Source organism: Muntiacus reevesi, chromosome 2 (assembly GCF_963930625.1).
Source record: "Muntiacus reevesi chromosome 2, mMunRee1.1, whole genome shotgun sequence".
Taxonomy (NCBI): domain Eukaryota; kingdom Metazoa; phylum Chordata; class Mammalia; order Artiodactyla; family Cervidae; genus Muntiacus; species Muntiacus reevesi.
The window spans coordinates 256,763,726-256,781,771 of NC_089250.1; the positions used below are offsets into that span (position 1 = coordinate 256,763,726).

At 39.8% G+C, this 18,046-nt stretch overlaps 1 protein-coding gene across 3 annotated transcripts in view; it reads left to right on the forward strand.

Annotated features, from left to right (window-relative positions):
* GARRE1 (granule associated Rac and RHOG effector 1) overlaps positions 1-18,046 on the forward strand; it is an 80,988-nt gene that overhangs the window by 16,194 nt on the left and 46,748 nt on the right. For all 3 annotated transcript variants that reach the window (XM_065925778.1, XM_065925780.1, XM_065925779.1), the window contains exon 2: positions 15,138-16,429. In XM_065925778.1, the coding sequence (XP_065781850.1) occupies positions 15,935-16,429 (495 nt within the window). In that variant the 5' untranslated portion in view covers positions 15,138-15,934. The remainder of the gene's footprint in view (positions 1-15,137; positions 16,430-18,046) is intronic.

Below are 18,046 nucleotides of genomic sequence, written 5' to 3' on the forward strand. Positions count from 1 at the left end.
GTTATTAATGTATGTTTAATTTTTTGAGGTACTGCCATACTGTTTTCCAAAGTGACTATACCATTTTACATTTATACCAGCAATGAACAAGGACTTCAATTTCTATATCCTTGCCAGCATGTTCTTTTCTGTGTTATTTTTTCTTTTTATGATAGTCTTTCTAATGCATATGAAGTGGTATCTCATTTTGGTTTTGCTTTGCATTTTCCTAATGATTGGTGATGCTGAGTATTCTTTCATGTGTTTATTGATCATTTGTTTATTTCTTTGACAAATGTCTGTTCATGTCCTTTGCCCATTTGACAACTGTGTTGTTTGCGTATATGTTTTTGGGTTGTGTGAGTTCTTTTTATATTCTGGATAGTAATTCCTTTCAGATATATGGTTTGCAGATATTTTCTCCCGTTCTGTGGGTTATCTATTTACCCAGAGTTGTCTCTGCCAGTTGTGTCCTTTGATGTGTAGAAGTTTTAATTTTGATGAAGTAAAATTAGTCTAGTTTTTCTTTTGTTGCCTGTGCTTTTGATGTCATATGCAAGAAATCATTGCCAAGTCCAAACTCATTGATTTTTATATATTTAGGGAATTTCACTCCAAAAGAGTTTTTCTTTCGATTCTTAGATTTTACCACTTTTGGCCATGAATAGAGCTTAATTTTCAGGTTGACTCTGAGTCTAGGACATGGGCTGGGTAGTAATATATGGGTTCCCTAATTTCTGGCCAGAAAAAAATTCCTGGGCTTATCTTTTAGTTTTTGATCCCAGATTTAGAATCAGCGATTCCTTTCTTTTTAAAAAAAATTATTATTTATCTCTGGTTGCATTAGGTCTTCATTGCTGCACATGAACTTTTCTCTGGTTGCGGCCCAGTGGGGGCTACTCTTCATTGGAGTGCAGGGGCTTCTCATACAGTGGCTTCTCTTGTGGAGCACAGGCTCTAGGCACATGGGCTTTAGTAGTTGCGGCCCATGGACCTGGTTGCTCCATGGGATGTGAAATCTTCCCGGACCAGGGATTCAACCTCTGTCCCCTACATTGGCATCCACTGTACCACCAGGGAAGTCCCAAGAATCAGCCATTTCTGTAAGGAGTTCTCATTCTAGTTGGTGGGAGGAAATGGTATTAAGGGAGATAATTGCAACTGAGATATGAATTTGGGTCTTTTCAGTAAAGTAAATGTGTACTTTTTAGAAAGAAAAAGATAAATCATGATTCAAATTTAATAAAAGGATTAAAAGACTTTTATTTCTTTGATATTATATTTGTCTCTCTTCTCCTTTGTTGACCAGAGAGATACAGTCAAGATCCTCTTTTAATTTGAAATAACCCTTCTCTGTACCACTAATAGGAGTTGGCTGATTCCGTGGCCAAGAGTGAGAAATATGGAAGAGACCAGGTAGATGAACCTATTTCCCACTCTTGACTGTACCTGCTGATTCAAAGCTGGGCATTTATCCAGCTCTTCCTGGAGGAGGGCTCTGCTTCTCCACCTGCCTTTGGCTTTACGTGTTCTGTGAAATGTCTAGCTCTCCTCTGGTTTATCTTGTTGTACAATTTCCTCTGCTTTCTCTCTGTCTTCTAGAAAGTGACCAGCACTTAAAAGACTGTATCCCTCAGCTGTTCTTATTACTGTTATGTTGATTCCCTTGTGAATATCTTTACTGTTATGTCTTTGGGATTTGAGCAAGGTGGCAGGTAAGTTCATGTGCCTGTTTTATTTAGCCTGTCGTCTTGAAATGAAGCTACTTTGTGCCATACCGTTTCTGACAATGCGTGCTGAGTGCTGCATGCGTGCTAAGTCACTTCAGTGGTGTCTGACTTTGTGTGACCCTATGGACTGTAGCCTGTCAGGCTTCTCTGTCCATGGGATTCTCCAGGCAAGAATACTGGAGTGGAAAGCCTTGCCCTCCTCCAGGGGATCTTCCCAACCCAGGGATCAAACCTGAGTCTCTTATGTCTCCTGCATTGGCAGGAGGGTTCTTTATCACAAGTGCCACCTGGGAAACCCCATTTCTGACAATAGGACTGTTTTTCACTCCTTTTTTCTCTATTGGCTTAATGACTGAAATGGATTTTAAATTGTTCTCTGTGTTCACAGATAATAGCTATCACACACATTGAAACGTGATGCCAGCCACCCTAGAATACAGAGATTTCTACTCAGTTAAGGGGTTGGGTGACTTTATAAGACCTTTCTTGTCAGTAACTTTTTCTCAGACAAGCAGAATAATGAGGCCTACTTATTTTCACTTATTGGAATGATGATAATAGGGTCATCAAACATTTAGTGCTTAATATGTGCCAGACATTATTCTACATGCTTTCTGTGTATAAACTCATCCAACTCAATAACAGTAGTTACGGTTATTATCCCTATTTTACAGACGATGAAACTGAGGCACAGAGAGGTTAAGGAACTTGCCCAAGGTCACATAGCGGGTAAGGGGCAGAGCCAGGATCCCACCCAGTTAGTCTGCCCCAAGACCACTGTTTTCCACTACATTCTCTGAAAGGAAGCTCTTCAAGTTTTCTCAGGATGACCACCTTTTTAAATGTTATCAGTTTTGGGTGTAAGAAAACCCTTTTAAAGAGTTATTGTTTATTTTTAATTAGAGGATAATTGCTGTACAATATTGTGTTGGTTTCTGCCATAAGGAAAACCCTTTTATATTTAGCTTTTGTCTAGTTTCAAGCCTGTTCTTTGTCATTGGTTGAATTACAAATTGCTGCTGACTTTGATTACAGAAAGGAATGTTTTAAAAGATGTAGTTAGGTCTGAGTTCAATTTTAATTTATTGAGAGTTTTTGCAAATTATTGTAGTGTTGAAAAGTTGTGACATCTCCTAAAATGTCCTTTTCTACTATGTGTTTGAGACTCTTAGGCAGCATTAAAACCTATGAATACAACACAAATCTTACAAGTCTTGGCTGCAGCTAACTTCTGAGGTCTTTCACAATGCATATTTATTTCCATGTAGCATGAATAGTGGATTCATAAATGGTGAATATTTTCCCAGTGAAAATTCTTTTCAAGAAAATACAGAGCAGAAATGTCCTTAAATGGATTGAACATATTTTAGCCCTTCAGGGAGATAAATGGGGAGGGAAGCTTTCAAAAAAGAGCAAGACAAGCACTGAGAATACTTTTAAAAAGGAAGGGATGTATCCCCATGCTTACATACATGTTTGTGTGCATTTTAAACTTTTTTGGCTTTACTGGGTCTTTGTTGCTGCACGTGGGCTTTCTCTAGTTGTGATGTACAGGGGCTACTCTTTGATACTGTACATGGATGGGTTTTTCGTTGCAGTGGCTTCTCTTGTGGAGCACAGGCTCTAGGCACTTGGGCTTTAGTAGTTGCAACACACAGGCTCAGTAGTTGTGGCAATGAGCTTAGTTGCTCCATGGCATGTGAAATCTTCCTGGACCAGGGATTGAACCTATGTCCCCTGCATTGGCAGTTGGATTCTTATTCCCTGTGTCACCAGGGACGTCCCTTTTTAAACTTTTTATTTACAGAAATGTTTGATCATGTGCAACAGTAGAACAGATAATACAATGAACTTCATGCGTGCCTATCACCAAGCTTCCAGCAACATTTTGTGAAGGGCTATTATGATGACTGCCATGATGATGACTCCTGAGATGCGTGTCACCACCTTCTTTGCATATTGTTTCTGGCAAAGTCCCATTTGAAAATGATAGGACTTGAATAGTATTTCAATTCCTTGATACTTCGTTGAATTCAACACTGTCTAGTTTTGATTACAGCAAAGATAAGCACAGGAACACCAGATCTATTAAGAATAAGTAGAAGCCAAAAAAGGGTTTTGTTTGTTCTGTCTGGTGAAGAACCCCAACCTTAACTGTGGGACTAAAATGGTTTTGTTAGAAGCAATTATGATACAAGCAGAAGTTTTCATTGAATTGTCCAGCCAGCCCCTTGATTCTAAGATATAGAATCATTTATCACTTGGAGGTGGAAGTCCCTTTCTGGATTTTTGAATGAATAGGAATGTTGATGAAATACATGAGTTGCTGTAAGTAGTGTTTATGTAGTCTGCATCTTTAGGTGTCCTCATCCTTGTGACTTTCAGCAGGTTTTCAGCTGACCAGTTTTGTTCTCAGATTATAGTATGTGTCTAGAACCACTTGAGAATCTTGTAAAAAATGCATTTTTTTCTGCTCCTAATTCCAAAGATAGATTCTTTAGATTTGGAGTGTTCCCCAGATTTTGGAGTGTACCCCAGGAATCAGTATTTTAACAGTCATTCCATTAAGACTGATATTCTAATTCTAATGTCAGAGAAGGAAGCCCTTAAGCTATGGTTGGCTTTTTCCTTTCATCCTAGTCTAACAAGGTTAATGTTAATATGGGATCTTAATAAAAAATTGCTTAAAATTTTCCATTCTTCCTCCCCCCCCCCCCCCCGCCATTCTTAATAACATGTTATCTGGGCATTATAACCACTCCTTGAACACTTATGTGACATGTAGACAGACTTACCCTAATACAGATGCATCTTTGGTCTTCTTTTTTTTCTCTTGGCTGGGCTGGGGCTTTGTTGCTGCACATGGGCTTTCTCTAGCTGTGGTGCGCAGGGACTGCTCTCTAGTTGTGGTGCGCAAGCTTCTCATTGTGGTGGCTTCTCCTGTTGGGGAGCAGGGGCTCTAGGGTGCATGGCTTCAGTAGTTTCGGTGCATGGGCTTAGTTGCTCCTTGGCATGTGGGATTTTCCTGAACCAGGGATCAAACCCGTGTCCCCTGCCTTGGCACGTGGAGTCTTAACCTCTGGACTACTAGGGAAGTCCTGCACCTTTGGTCTTTAACCATTCAATTATGATGCTCATGACCTCAGACCTCGAGAATATAGGTACACAGGCTGTGATATGAATTCAAAGGGTCCAGTATGGAGATTCCCTGGTGCTTCAGTGATTAGCAACCCCGTGCTTCCCCTGTAGGGGGCACAGGTTCAATCCCTGGTGGGGGAACCAAGATCCCACAAGCCAAACGGCATGGCCAACAACCAACCAACCAACCAAATTAAAAAGTAAGCCCCCCCCAAAAATCACCAAGGGTCCAGTATATATTTCTCTTTGGTTCCCTGGAATGTGTTAACTTGAGCCTTTGGCCTCCCCTGTTTGGTTATCTGCTGGACCAACCCTAAATGCAGTTTTGATGAAGTCACCTGCTGCCTCCAGCTCTATGTAGCCTTCTTCTGTAGGGAAGAGAAGGGGAGCATGGAGAGTGTGAACAGCAGGTGGTTCTTCACCTGGGACTCCAAATCCAAAACTGAAGGAAAGCTCTGGTGTTTTGGATACACGTTTGACTCTGGAGTGTTTTGTCATCAGCTTCTAAAAGAAATCTGTGACCTTTCTCTCCCCACCTCCTTCTACTCCCCCACTCTGCATACATACACAACAGAGAGCCGTGTCCTAGAGCAGCCTGTGTGAGAATCACCTGGCCTCGAGACAGCAGTTGTAGGGACACCAAATTCCAAAACCGTCTCTACTCTGTGGAATCAGAATTGCTCTTCACCATCTGGTAAAAACTGCAAGCCACAGCTGGGCTGGGTGGCCGACTGTATTGCTTAGCTTATATTCCATGTGTCCCCCTACATTTCCCAGTTTATCTTGCAGTTACATTAGCACATGTGACTAATTCTGACCAAAGGGAGGTGACGTGTGCTGCTTATGTTGGGAAGTGATGTGTGTCACTTATATTGGGAGGCAGTGAAGAGTGGATATGGGTTTATTTTCTTGTGCTAAGGTGACTGTGGAAAGTACAAGATCCAGTGATGTCCCTACAAGCTGAAGGGCTGCCAGACCCTCATTGAATGTTATGTGAGCCAGAAATAAATCATCTTAGGTTAGGCCACTCCTTTCAGGATTTGTTCCTGTAGCATAGCTTAACAAGGATAGTGCTGAATAGAATACTTCCATATGCATTTAGAGTTCTGCGAGTAAAGATGCAGGTACTATGTGGTCTAGTGCAGGACATTTAGTACCTTGAGATCTTTTTCCTTCATCTGAATTGAAAGGTATCCCTGGAAAACTTTTTTTTTTTGGTTGTGGCATGCAGGATCTTAGTTCCCCGACCAGGGATCGGACCCATGCCCCCTGCATTAGGAGCTTGAAATCTTTTTTTTAAAATGTAGATTTTGTCACTTTAAAAAATTATTTATTTATTTATTTTTGGTTGTACTGAGACTTCGTTGCTGCACAGACTTTTCTCTAGTTGTGGAGGGTGGGAGCTACTCTCCAGTTGTGATACACAGGCTTCTCATGACAGTGCTCCTCTTGTTGAGGAGCACAGGCCCTAGGGCACATAGGCTTCAGTAGTTGCAGCACGTGCACTTAGTAATTGTGGCTCCTGGGCTCTGGAGCACAGGCTCAGTAGTTGTGGTGCAGAGGCTTCGTTGCTCCAGGGTGTGGGATCTTCCCGGATCAGGGATCAAACCCACATCTCCTGCACTGGCATGTAGATTCTTTATCGCTGAGCCACCAGGGAAGTCCTGAGCTTGGAGTCTTACTCACTGGACTGCAAGGGAAGTCCCCCAAAACTTATTTTTTATTATTTACCTTCTGCTGTTAAATGAGAAGTTGCATAGGGAAAATAACAGCCTTGTTGAGATATAACTCACACACCGTGTGTTACAGTATACCCAGGGTTGTTCGGCAGTCACACTGTCTAACTTCAAAGCCTTGTTATTACCCTAAAAGGAAACCCTGTACTCAGTAGCAGTGACTCTCCGTTCCATAAATCTGCTTGTTTCTATGGATCTTCCATTCTGGGCATTACTTATCAGTTAGGGTATATAATATGTAGCTTCTTGTGTCTGGCTTCTCTTGCACTTAGTACAGTGTTTTCAAAATTTGTCCATGTTTTATAATAGCATGTATCAGCATTTCATTCTTTTATATGTGCATAATATATATTTAATGTTCCATTGTATATCTGTGCCACATTTTATTTATTCATGTATCAGTTGATAAGAGATTTGTGTTGTTTCTGTTTTTTGATTACTTTGAATAAGGCTGCTGTGAACATTGATGTTTAGGTTTTTGTGTGAATTTATATTTTTCTGTCTCTTGAATATATACACTGGAGTGGAATTGCTGGGTCATGTGGTAACACTGTACTTATTTTGAGGAGCTGCCAAACTGTTTCCCAAAGTGCTATACTTTTTACAATGCTACCAGCAATGTATGAGAGTTCCAGTTTCTCTACATTCTCACCAACACTTGTTATTGTTTCTCTTTTTGATTGAAGTAATCATCTTTGATGAAGCAGCTATATGCAAACCAGTCTGTATTAATGTATATTTTAACTTGTTAAGGTGTTCTTTAAGCCGTTGTAATATCTACTGGCATTTTTTTTTTTTAACATTTATTTTTATTTATTTGGCTGCATAGAGTCTTAGCTATGGCATGTGGGATCTAGTTCCCTAACCAGGGATCGAACCCAGCCCCCCTGTATCAGGAGCGCAGAGTCTTAGCCACTGGACCACCAGGGAATTCCCATCTACTGGCATTTTTATAAAAATGTTCGCCATGAGCTTAGCACTCACATAAAAAATGTAATGAATAATAACAATTCCTCCACTTGTTTAGTCTTTACAAATTTTATTTTTTAAATAATGCATTCTAGAAGGGGGAAAAAAGGAGTAGGTGATTCTCCAAGTGTGATTGTTGTCTCATTTTTTTAAATTAATTTATTTCTTGGCTGTGCTGTGCCTCCGCTGCTCTTCTTGGGTTTTCTCTCTTTGCGGCAAGTTGGGGATCTCTCTAGCTGTGGTGCTGGGGCTCCTCGTGGTGGGGGCTTCTGTTGTGGAGCGCAGGATCTAGGCTCATGGGCATGAGCAATTGGGGCGCACTGACTCCGCAGGTGTGGCGCGCGGGCCTGGAGCCTGAGTTCAGTATCTGGTGCATGGGCTTAGTCGCGGCATGGGAACTTTCCTGGACCAGCGACCAAACGTGTGTCCCCTGTACTGGCAAATGGACCTTATGCACTGCACCACCAGGCAAGTCTGTACTTGTGCTCTTAAAGCATAAATTTGTCTCTATAAATTATGTACTTCTAATTTGTCAGATAGATTATACCTTAAATAAATAGGCTTGAGCCTTTTAAAATCACAATGAAATCCTGAAAGGTTGTGCATAATGAACTAGTTGAATTGTTACGTTAAATATATCCTGGGGTTCACTACTTAAAGGAGCTTCTGTGTATCTTTCAAGATGGTCAGTAACCCTCTGATTATTTGTTTCATAGATTGATGTATTTGTATATTATATTTTAAAGAAGAGGTGTACCCCATTATGTTGGGAATACAAGTGTTTCAAATAGTATTATATACATAGTTGATCCTCACATAGATTCTCACAAATCTCAGATCCTGTGTTTGCAGATTAGCTTACTGGCTAAAATTTATTTTCAACACAAAATAAATACTTGCAGAGCTCTTGTGGTCAGTTGTAGACATGTGCAAAGTGGCAAAAAATTTGAATTGCCCAACTTGCACACCCCCAGCTGGGGTTGAACAGGGTGACGCTCTGCCTTCTCATTTCAGCTTTCAGACTATAAACAAGTATTCTTTTCATAGTCTATTGAGTGCCACGTTTTTTGCATTTTTATACTTTTTGTTGGCAGTTTCACTGTTTAAAATGGCCCCTAAGTATATTGCTGAAGTGCTCTCTAGTGTTCCAAAGTCCAGGAAGGCTGTGATGTACCTAACAGAGAAAATCCATGTATTTGATGAGCTTAATTAGACATGAATTATAGTGCTGTTGCCTGTGAGTTCAATGTTAATGAATCAACAATATATGTTAAGTAAGGTATCTTTAAATAGAAACATAAAACAGTGTTATATGTTAATTGGTTGGTGAAAATGTTTTGACCAGGCATTTATAGGATGTTAACTTTGCGTGTCTTCTGGGAGTACTGATTTAGTATTTGCTAATTCCCTGTTCATAGCAACTTTACATAACTACAGAGTCAACTATATTGATGAGTTGCTTTTCTCTTATTGCCTTCAAGATTCTCTCTTTGGCTTTCGGCAATTGGATTATAATATGTCTAGACTGATTTTTTTTTTTTTTAAGTTTATCCTACTTGGAGTTTGTTGAGCTTCATAAATGTATAGATTCATGTGCTTTTCATCAAATTTGAGAAATTTGGGAACTTCATTTCTTCGAATTCAGACTTAAATTGAAGAAAGTGGGGAAAACCACTAGACCATTCAGGTATGATCTAAATCAAATTCCTTATTGATTATACAGTGGAAGTGACAAATAGATTCAAGGATTAGATCTGATAGACAGAATGCCTGAAGAACTATGGTTGGAGGTTTGTCACGTTGTACAGGAGGCAGTGATCAAGACCATCCCCAAGAAAAAGAAATGCAAAAAGGTTGTCTGAGGAGGCCTTACAGATAGCTGAGAAAAGAAGAGAAGCTAAAGGTAAAGGAGAAAAGGAAAGATATACCGATCTGAATGCAGAGTTCCAAAGAACAGCATGGAGAGATTAGAAAGCCTTCCTCAGTGATCAGTGCAAAGAAATAGAAGAAAACAATAGAATGGGAAAGACTAGAGATCTCTTCAAGAAAATTAGAGATACCAAGGGAACATTTCATGCAAAAATGGGCACAATAAAGGACAGAAATGGTAGGGACTAACAGAAGCAGAAGATATTAAGAAGGCAAGAATACACAGAAGAACTATACCAAAAAGACCTTCATGACCCAGATAACCACGATGGTGTGATTACCCACCTAGAGCCAGACATCCTGGAATGCGAAGTCAAGTGGGCCTTAGGAAGCATCACTACAAACAAAGCCAGTGGAGGTGATGGAATTCCAGTTGAGCTATTTCAAATCCTAAAAGATGATGTTGTGAAAGTGCTGCACTCAATATGCCAGGAAATTTGGGAAACTCAGCAGTGGCTATAGGACTGGACAAGGTCAGTTTTCATTCCAATCTCAAAGAAAGGCAATGCCAAAGAATGTTCAAACTACTGCACAGTTGCACTCATCTCACACACTAGCAAAGTAAAGCTCAAAATTCTCCAAGCGAGGCTTCAACAGTACGTGAACTGTGAACTTCCAGATGTTCAAGCCGGATTTCGAAAAGGCAAAGGAACCAGAGATCAAATTGCCAACATACATTAGATCATAGAAAAAGCAAGAGAGTTCCAGAAAAATATCTACTTCTGCTTTATTGACTACACCAAAGCCTTTGACTGTGTGGGTCACAACAAATTATGGAAAATTCTGAAAGAGATGGGAATACCTGACCACCTTACCTCCTTCCTGAGAAATCTGTATGCAGGTCAAGAAGCAACAGTTAGAACTAACTGGACATGGAACAACAGACTGGTTCCAAATAGGAAAAGGAGTATGTTAAGGCTGTATATTGTCACCTGGCTTATTTAACTTCTATGCAGAGTACATCACAAGAAATGCTGTGCTGGATGAAGCACAAGCTGGAATCAAGGTTTCTGGGAGAAATATCAATAACCTCGTATATGCAGATGACACCACCGTTATGGCAGAAAGCAAAGAAGAACTAAAGAGCCTCTTGATGAAAGTGAAAGAGGAGAGTGAAAAAGCTGGCTTAAAACTCAACATTCAGAAAACGAAGATCATGGCATCCGCTCCCATTGCTTTGTGGCAAATAGATGGAGAAACCATGGAAAGAGAGATTTTATTTTGGGGGGCTCCAAAATAACTTCAGATAGTGACTACAGCCATGAAATTAAAAGATACTTGCTCCTTAGAAGAAAAGCTATGACCAACCTAGACAGCATATTGAAAAGCAAAGCCGTTACTTTGCCAACAAGGGTCCATCTAGTCAAAGCTATGGTTTTTCCAATAGTCGTGTCTAGATATGAGAGTTGGACTATAAAGAAAGCTGAGCACAGAAGAATTAATGCTTTTGAACTGTCAAGAAGACTCTTGAGAGTCCCTTGGACTGCAAGGAGATCAAATCAGTTAATCCTAAAGGAAATCAGTCCTGAATATTCATTGGAAGGACTGATGCTGAAACTCAAACTCCAGTACTTTGGCCACCTGATGCGAAGAACTGACTTCTTGGAAAAGACCCTGATGCTGGGAATGATTGAAGGCAGGAGGAGAAGGGTACGACAGAGGATGAGATGGTTAGATGGCATCACTGACTTGATGGACATGAGTTTAAGCAAGTTCTGGGAATTGGTGATGGACAGGGAAGCTGGCGTGCTGCAGTCCATGGGGTTGCAAAGAATCAGAATGACTGAGCGCCTGAATGGAACTGATTTCTTCAAATACTTTTTTTGTGCCTTTTTCCCTCTCTTCTTCTCTGATGCTGGTATGCTTGATGGTGTCCCACAGTCTCTGAGACTTTTTTCTTCCTGTTTCTCAGTCTAGGTAATCTCAATTGGTTAATCTTTAATTTCAGTGATTCCAGTTCACATCTGGTGTTGAGCCCTTAGTTAATTTTTTAATATCAGTTATTATATTTTTCAACTCCAGAGTTTATTAGGTTCTGTTTTTTTGAATATCTCTTTTATTAGTATTTTTAATTTGCTGAGACCTCATTCTCATATTTTTCTTTAATTCTTTTTTCCTTTTTAATGATTTTACTTTTTTTTAAAACTTGAAGTATAGTTGTGCGACCATCACCACCATCTAATTCTAGAATGTCTTTATCACATTAAAAGAAAAGCTGTATTAATTGATAACCACTCCCCATTTCCTTCCTCTCCTTAGGTCCTGGCAGCTACTGATCTACTTTTTTCTCTCTTTGCATTTGATTTATATGAATGTTTCGTGTCAGTGGAATGTCACACTATCTGGCCTTCTATCTCTGGCTTCTTTCTCTTACCATAATGTCTTCGAGGTTCAGTCACACTGTAGCATTTATCAGTGTGCTGTCACTCAGTTGTGGCCAACTCTTTGCGACCCCATGGACTGTAGCCTGCCAGGGTCCTCTGTCCATGGAATTTTCCAGGCAAGAATACTGGAGTGGGTTGCCATTTCCTTCTCCAAGCATTTATCAATGTTTCATTTTTTACGGTTGAATAATATACCATTGTATGGCTGTACCACATTTTGTTTATTCATTCATCAGTTGATAGACTTGGGTTGTTCCACTTTTGGGCTATTATGAATAATGATGCTATGGACATTCATGTGTAATTTTTTTTTTTTAAATGAACTGATGTTTTTCAGTTTTCTTGGATATATGCTTAAGGGTGGAATTGCTTGGTCTCAGTGGCAACTCTCTGTTTAACATTTTGAGGCACTGCCAAACTGTTTTTCACAGTTGTAGCATCATTTCACATTCTCACCAGCAACTTAGGAGAGTTCTGGTTTCTCCACATTCTCACCCACATTTATTTTCTGTTTTGTTTTTTGTTTGTTTTTACTGTAGTCATGCTAGCATGTGTAAAGTGATACCTTACTGTGATTTATTTGTTTTTCCCTAGTAACTGTCCATGTTGGGCATCATTTCATTTGGCTATTGGCCAGTTGTATGTCTTTCAAGAAACATCAGTTCATATAATTTGTGCATATTTTAATAGGTTGTCTTTTTAAAAAAAAATTTTTAAAGTTCTTTTTATATTCTGGATACTGGACCCTTAACAGATACATGATTTTCCATTATTTTTACCCATGCTGTGGGTTGTCTTTTCACCTTGATAGTAACCTTTGATGCACAAATGTTTTTAGTTTTGATGAAGTCCAGCTTATCTATTTTTTCTTTTATTGTCTGTGTTTTAAGATGTCATGTCCAAGAAACCATTGCCTAACCTAAGATCACAAAAATTTGCACCTGTATTTTCTAAGAGCTTTAAAAGTTTGAGTTCTAACGTTGAGGTCTTTGATCCACTTTGAGTTACTTTTTGTTTATAATATGAGAGGGGTTCTTATTCATATATTTCTTTTTTTTTTTTGCATGAGGATATTTAGTTGTCCCATCATCATTTATTGAAAAGATCATTCTTTCTCAACTGAATGGTTTTGCACCCTTGTCTAAAATCAGCTGACCATAGGTGTCTAGGTTTATTCCAAACTCTCAGTTGCGTTCCATTTACGTATATGTGTCTTTCCTTATGCTAGTGCTCTGCTGTCTTTGTTACTGTAGCTTTACACACCTAGGTTTTCAAATTAGGAAGTGTGAGTCCTCTGACATCTTGTTTTCAGTACTTGGTAGGTATTCTTGGGTCTCTTGTACTTCCATATACATTTTAGGATCAGCTTGCCTGTTTCTGTGGAAAAGGTTCAAATTTTGATAGAGACTGCATTGAATTTGCAGATGAATTTGGTGAAGTATATTTTTAAGCATTACCAATTTCATTTACATAAACTTTGAAAGCATGTAAAGTGGGAAAAAGTTTAATGTTTATGATGTTTATTAAAAAATTGAGTGTGTGGGCCTTACTTGACCTTCTTGAATCATCCGGCAGAGGAGTGGGGGTGGGCTCTCAGAGCCAAGAGCACCAGTGTGCAGCACACAGCAGAGAAAGGTGCTCCTCGGGGCTTTCCAGACACTCCCTGTGACCGGCTCAAGGTGATAATTTTCTTACACAGGACACACAGTTTCTATGTGAGCAGCCCTCCATCCTTCAGCACTCCTCCTGAGTGTTTTTCTTGAGTAGGGATAGATATGATTGCCTTGTTGTATGTAATGAATTTGAAAAATGAACATTTGGGAACATGTTTCTTACATATAGCTGTTTGATATCTCATTTCTTGAAAAGTTTATGAGAGTTTTTGAGAGTCAAAATTCTCTTGAACACAGAGCTACAAATGGTGCCAGTTTAGTTGGATTTATATGCTAGCTGGGTTAGGGTTGTACTTTTAGAGTATATGTTTCTATTCACAACACTTTTCTCATCTCTTGCTCTTATAACCTGTCTACCTTCCTGGGTTCCTAATGGAATTGTAGAATCGTAAAGGAGACATGGTAATTGGCTATAATGAATGAAAAGGTGGTTGTTTTCAGTCACTCAGTCGTGTGACCCTGTGACCCCCATGGACTGCAGCATGCCAGGCTTCCCTGTCTTCCACTGTCTCCTGGAATTTGCTCAAACTCATGTGCATTGAATCGGTGATGTCATGGTATGACATATTTATTTTTATCTACCAAAAAAGCAAAGTGGAAAGAAAGAAAATATAGTAATCAATAAGTAGATCAAGCTATATACAGACATCATGTAGACTACATATGTCATTCAATAAAATATGTTTGAACTATTGTTATGTCTGAGAGAGGAGATCATTAAGGCAAGTGTAAACCTAATTAGCTGTGGAGGGAGAATCACACTGCTTCACTATTGTTGGTTCAGAAATGACAACCAGAGATATTTAGACCTTGCTTTTTGTACCTATCCAGAGCCAGGGGTTGTGTAGAAGCCTCCTTAGGGTGTAGGAACTGGCACAGCCTCTTAGACTATCCTTCGATCATCTGGAGGGGAAATTGGTACTGGACGAGGATGAGAAGCATCCTGTCTGCAAACCTGTCAGACACTTCCTCTCCAGGCTCTGACTTTCTGATGCTGCACCTTGGCCGACCTGGGTATCCTGAACAGACCTAAAGTCGTCCTGCTTCAGGGTCTTTGCTGTGGTAGTCCTTTCCCCTGTGAGCCCTGGCCATCACTCTTGCACTTTTCAAAACCTATTGTACAATCATGGCCTACATCCTTAAGATAGAGTAACATTTTCTTCATAAGAACCTTGATTTCTCAGTCTTTTGCTCATCACTCCATTTCCCAACCCCCCCTTAAGGTTTTATGAGTGCTGTGCTTGTCAACAGTCCTAAGCGGGTACTCTTCTAATCCTCTTGTGGATTTGTGAGCTCTTTGAGGGAAAAACAAGGGAATGTCAAACACAAACATTAGTCCAGGCCCTGCGCGATGTGTCACTTGTCAGCCTGAACTTTGAAGTGGTTTGTGTGGAATCAAACTTTTTTTGTTGTGTTATTTTTGTACTACAACTTGAGGAATTTTCTAACCATCATTATGTCATAGTTCTATTTTTTTATAAGGTTTCTTATTCATTTGGAGCCCACCTTTGTGGATGATAGCGTTTCAAGAGTTAATGTTCCAGAATTACTCACTGTCCTATAACTCTCCTAATTCTATCTTATTTTCCCCCCTCACAGGAAATGACTTAGAAGCCTTACAAATACATCTGTGCATTCTTGCTTCAGACTTTACAATTGAGGGCCAACCCTGTCTGGAAGCACCTCTTATTAATGTTACAAGGAAACCGCTACCTCAGCAAACAAAAGGAAAGAAGACGACTTATAATAGCAAATGCCATTTTTTTGAAGGAAAAAAAAAACTTGTTTTCAGAAAACATTAGAGGAAATTTGGAGATTTTTTGCATTGAAAAGAAGCTTTACAGGTAAATGGATTTGGCAGGCAGGCTCTGTCAAAATTCTGCAGATTTGATCTTCCTTCCTAAGGACTTAGTGTGAAGTGATTCTGTACTGCTTTCTAAATCGCTGTTGATCAGCTTGTGGGTTTTTGGGTTCTAACTTTTCTGGTATATTGAAGATACATTATATTACGTTTTTTAAAGTTAAGTTATTTTTCTGCCATTGTAAATACAAGTATCAAAATATTCTTGCAAAGCAGTTCTCAGTAAACATTTTTCTCAGCAACCATATCTTTTTATTAAGAGGGTGGAATGCTAACAGTTCTTATATAGCATTTTGGACACACTTATTTTTTGTCAGAGATCCTGTCTCCACTGAAAATATTAACTATATAAACTTCTTGTCCTTTTCACGTCGACATTGGATCACATGGTCACCTGCCTCATGGAAATGCCTTTTTTAAAACTTAGATTTGCAGAACTCCACTATTTTTATACCTAGCCACGGTTTTAGGAAGAAAAAAAAAAGGAATCAGAACCCTGACCCTCTCCCGGTCACTGGGACAGTCCCCTTCCCGCATGTATTGCTGCAGTGCCCAGGACAGTAAAATGGACTACAAGCGGCGCTTCCTGCTTGGCGGGTCCAAGCAGAAGGTGCAGCAGCACCAGCAGTACCCAATGCCCGAGCTGGGCCGAGCGCTGAGTGCTCCCCTGGCATCTACGGCCACCACCGCCCCCCTGGGCAGTCTGACCGCTGCAGGCAGCTGCCACCACGCCATGCCCCACTCCACTCCCATTGCCGACATCCAGCAGGGCATCTCCAAGTACCTGGACGCCCTCAACGTTTTCTGCCGTGCCAGTACTTTCCTCACAGATCTCTTCAGCACTGTGTTCAGGAACTCTCACTACTCCAAGGCAGCCATGCAGCTCAAAGATGTGCAGGAGCACGTCATGGAAGCAGCCAGTCGGCTGACTTCAGCCATCAAGCCCGAGATTGCCAAGATGCTGATGGAGCTTAGCGCTGGGGCCGCGAACTTGACAGATCAGAAGGAGTTCAGCCTCCAGGACATTGAGGTAGAGTGTCTCCTCTGTCATACTTGGGTTGGGAAGTGTGTTCCGGAGCTAAGTGAGGTTGTTTCAGTTTTTCTCTGATCACTGAAAGACGGTCTTCATCCTCTTTCCATTGATACTCTGTTCTTGTGAAAAAAAATTTTTTTTGCATGCCAGGTTTTGAATTGCTTTAATATTAAGTAGGATAAAAGATTATTAAACAAACGAATTAGCCTATATTTTCTTTAAATTTTCAACTTGGAACTTAATTTACACAGTGATGTAATGTGATGTGATATGATAGTCACTCAGTCGTGTCCAACTCTTGCGACCCGATGGATTGTAGACCGCCAGGCTCCTCTGTCAGTGGGATCTCCCAGGCAAGAATACTGGGGTGGGTTTCCATTTCCTTCTCCAGAGGATAAAGTACACAGTAGGGACTGAGAATTCTAAATGTGATTATAAAGATTTATTTGCGAATTGTCATTATATAGACCCATTGGTTTAATATAGCAAATTCTACACATGTTTACAGGATAAAGGTATTTTTCCAGTTCTAAATTTACAGTTGTTCACATTAGGATGCATTTGATTCTTATTCAGGACATTTCTTTGGTCTTTGATAGTCAAAATGAAATATTCTCCCTTTTTCAGGGCTTTAGATTATAAAATTGGAATATGAATTTCATTCAGAATAGAGGTGATGTTTTTCCTTCCTTCATTTAGAAAATAATTGTTAAACTGTCATCTGTTAAATTTGCTTCACTGCTAGATTTTTAAAATTATTTTTAGTTGCTCAGAGAGTTCTTCTGAGTTTGATTTTTCCACGTGTCCTTGTACATTTTAGCAACACATCAGAGGTTAGGTTTCTGGATGCTAGGAGGGAGAATGTTTTTTCAGCATCCTGGGGTTGTATTTGATTTTCGGAAATCATCAGTCTTCTGAAACAAATCTGATGATTGCAGTGGCTGAATAAGCTAATTTATACTGTTGTGGGTTTGGGGGGAACAAAAGCTAAGCTATTAAGTATTATGACTCACTTTTATTGTGTTTAAAAGGCATATTGTGATTTGGAAAGCATTTCCAAGAGGAATTTTTTTGTTTTAATTTATTTTGGCTGTGCTGGGTCTTCATTGCTGCACAGGTTTTCTCCGGTTGTGGTGAGTGGAGGCTACTCTCTAGTTGCAGGGCGCGGACTTCTCATTGCAGTGTCTTCTCTTGTTGTGGAGCATGGGCTCTAGGCGTGTGGGCTCAGTAGTTGTGGCACACAGATTGAGTTGCCCCACAGCATGTGAGATCTTTTTGGACCTAGAGATCAAACACATGTCTCCTGCATTGTGAATTCTTAACCACTGAACCACCGGGGAAGTCCTCCAAGAGGAATTTAAAATTATTTTTGAAAAGACATAATAGTCTTGGTTTAAATCCGGCATTAGGCATCTTCAGATTTTTTTTTCTATAGAGGGCAAATAGTAAATTTTAGGCTGCCTGGGCCACATGTGTCTCTGTCACAAACTCTTTGTTTTTTGGGGTTTTTTTTGATGAATTAATTAACTTGTATTTGTATATAGAGAAAAAAGAATTACAGCTTCTTTTGTGAAGGTTTTCAACAGCTATATTAAATAATATGACAGGAGGGAC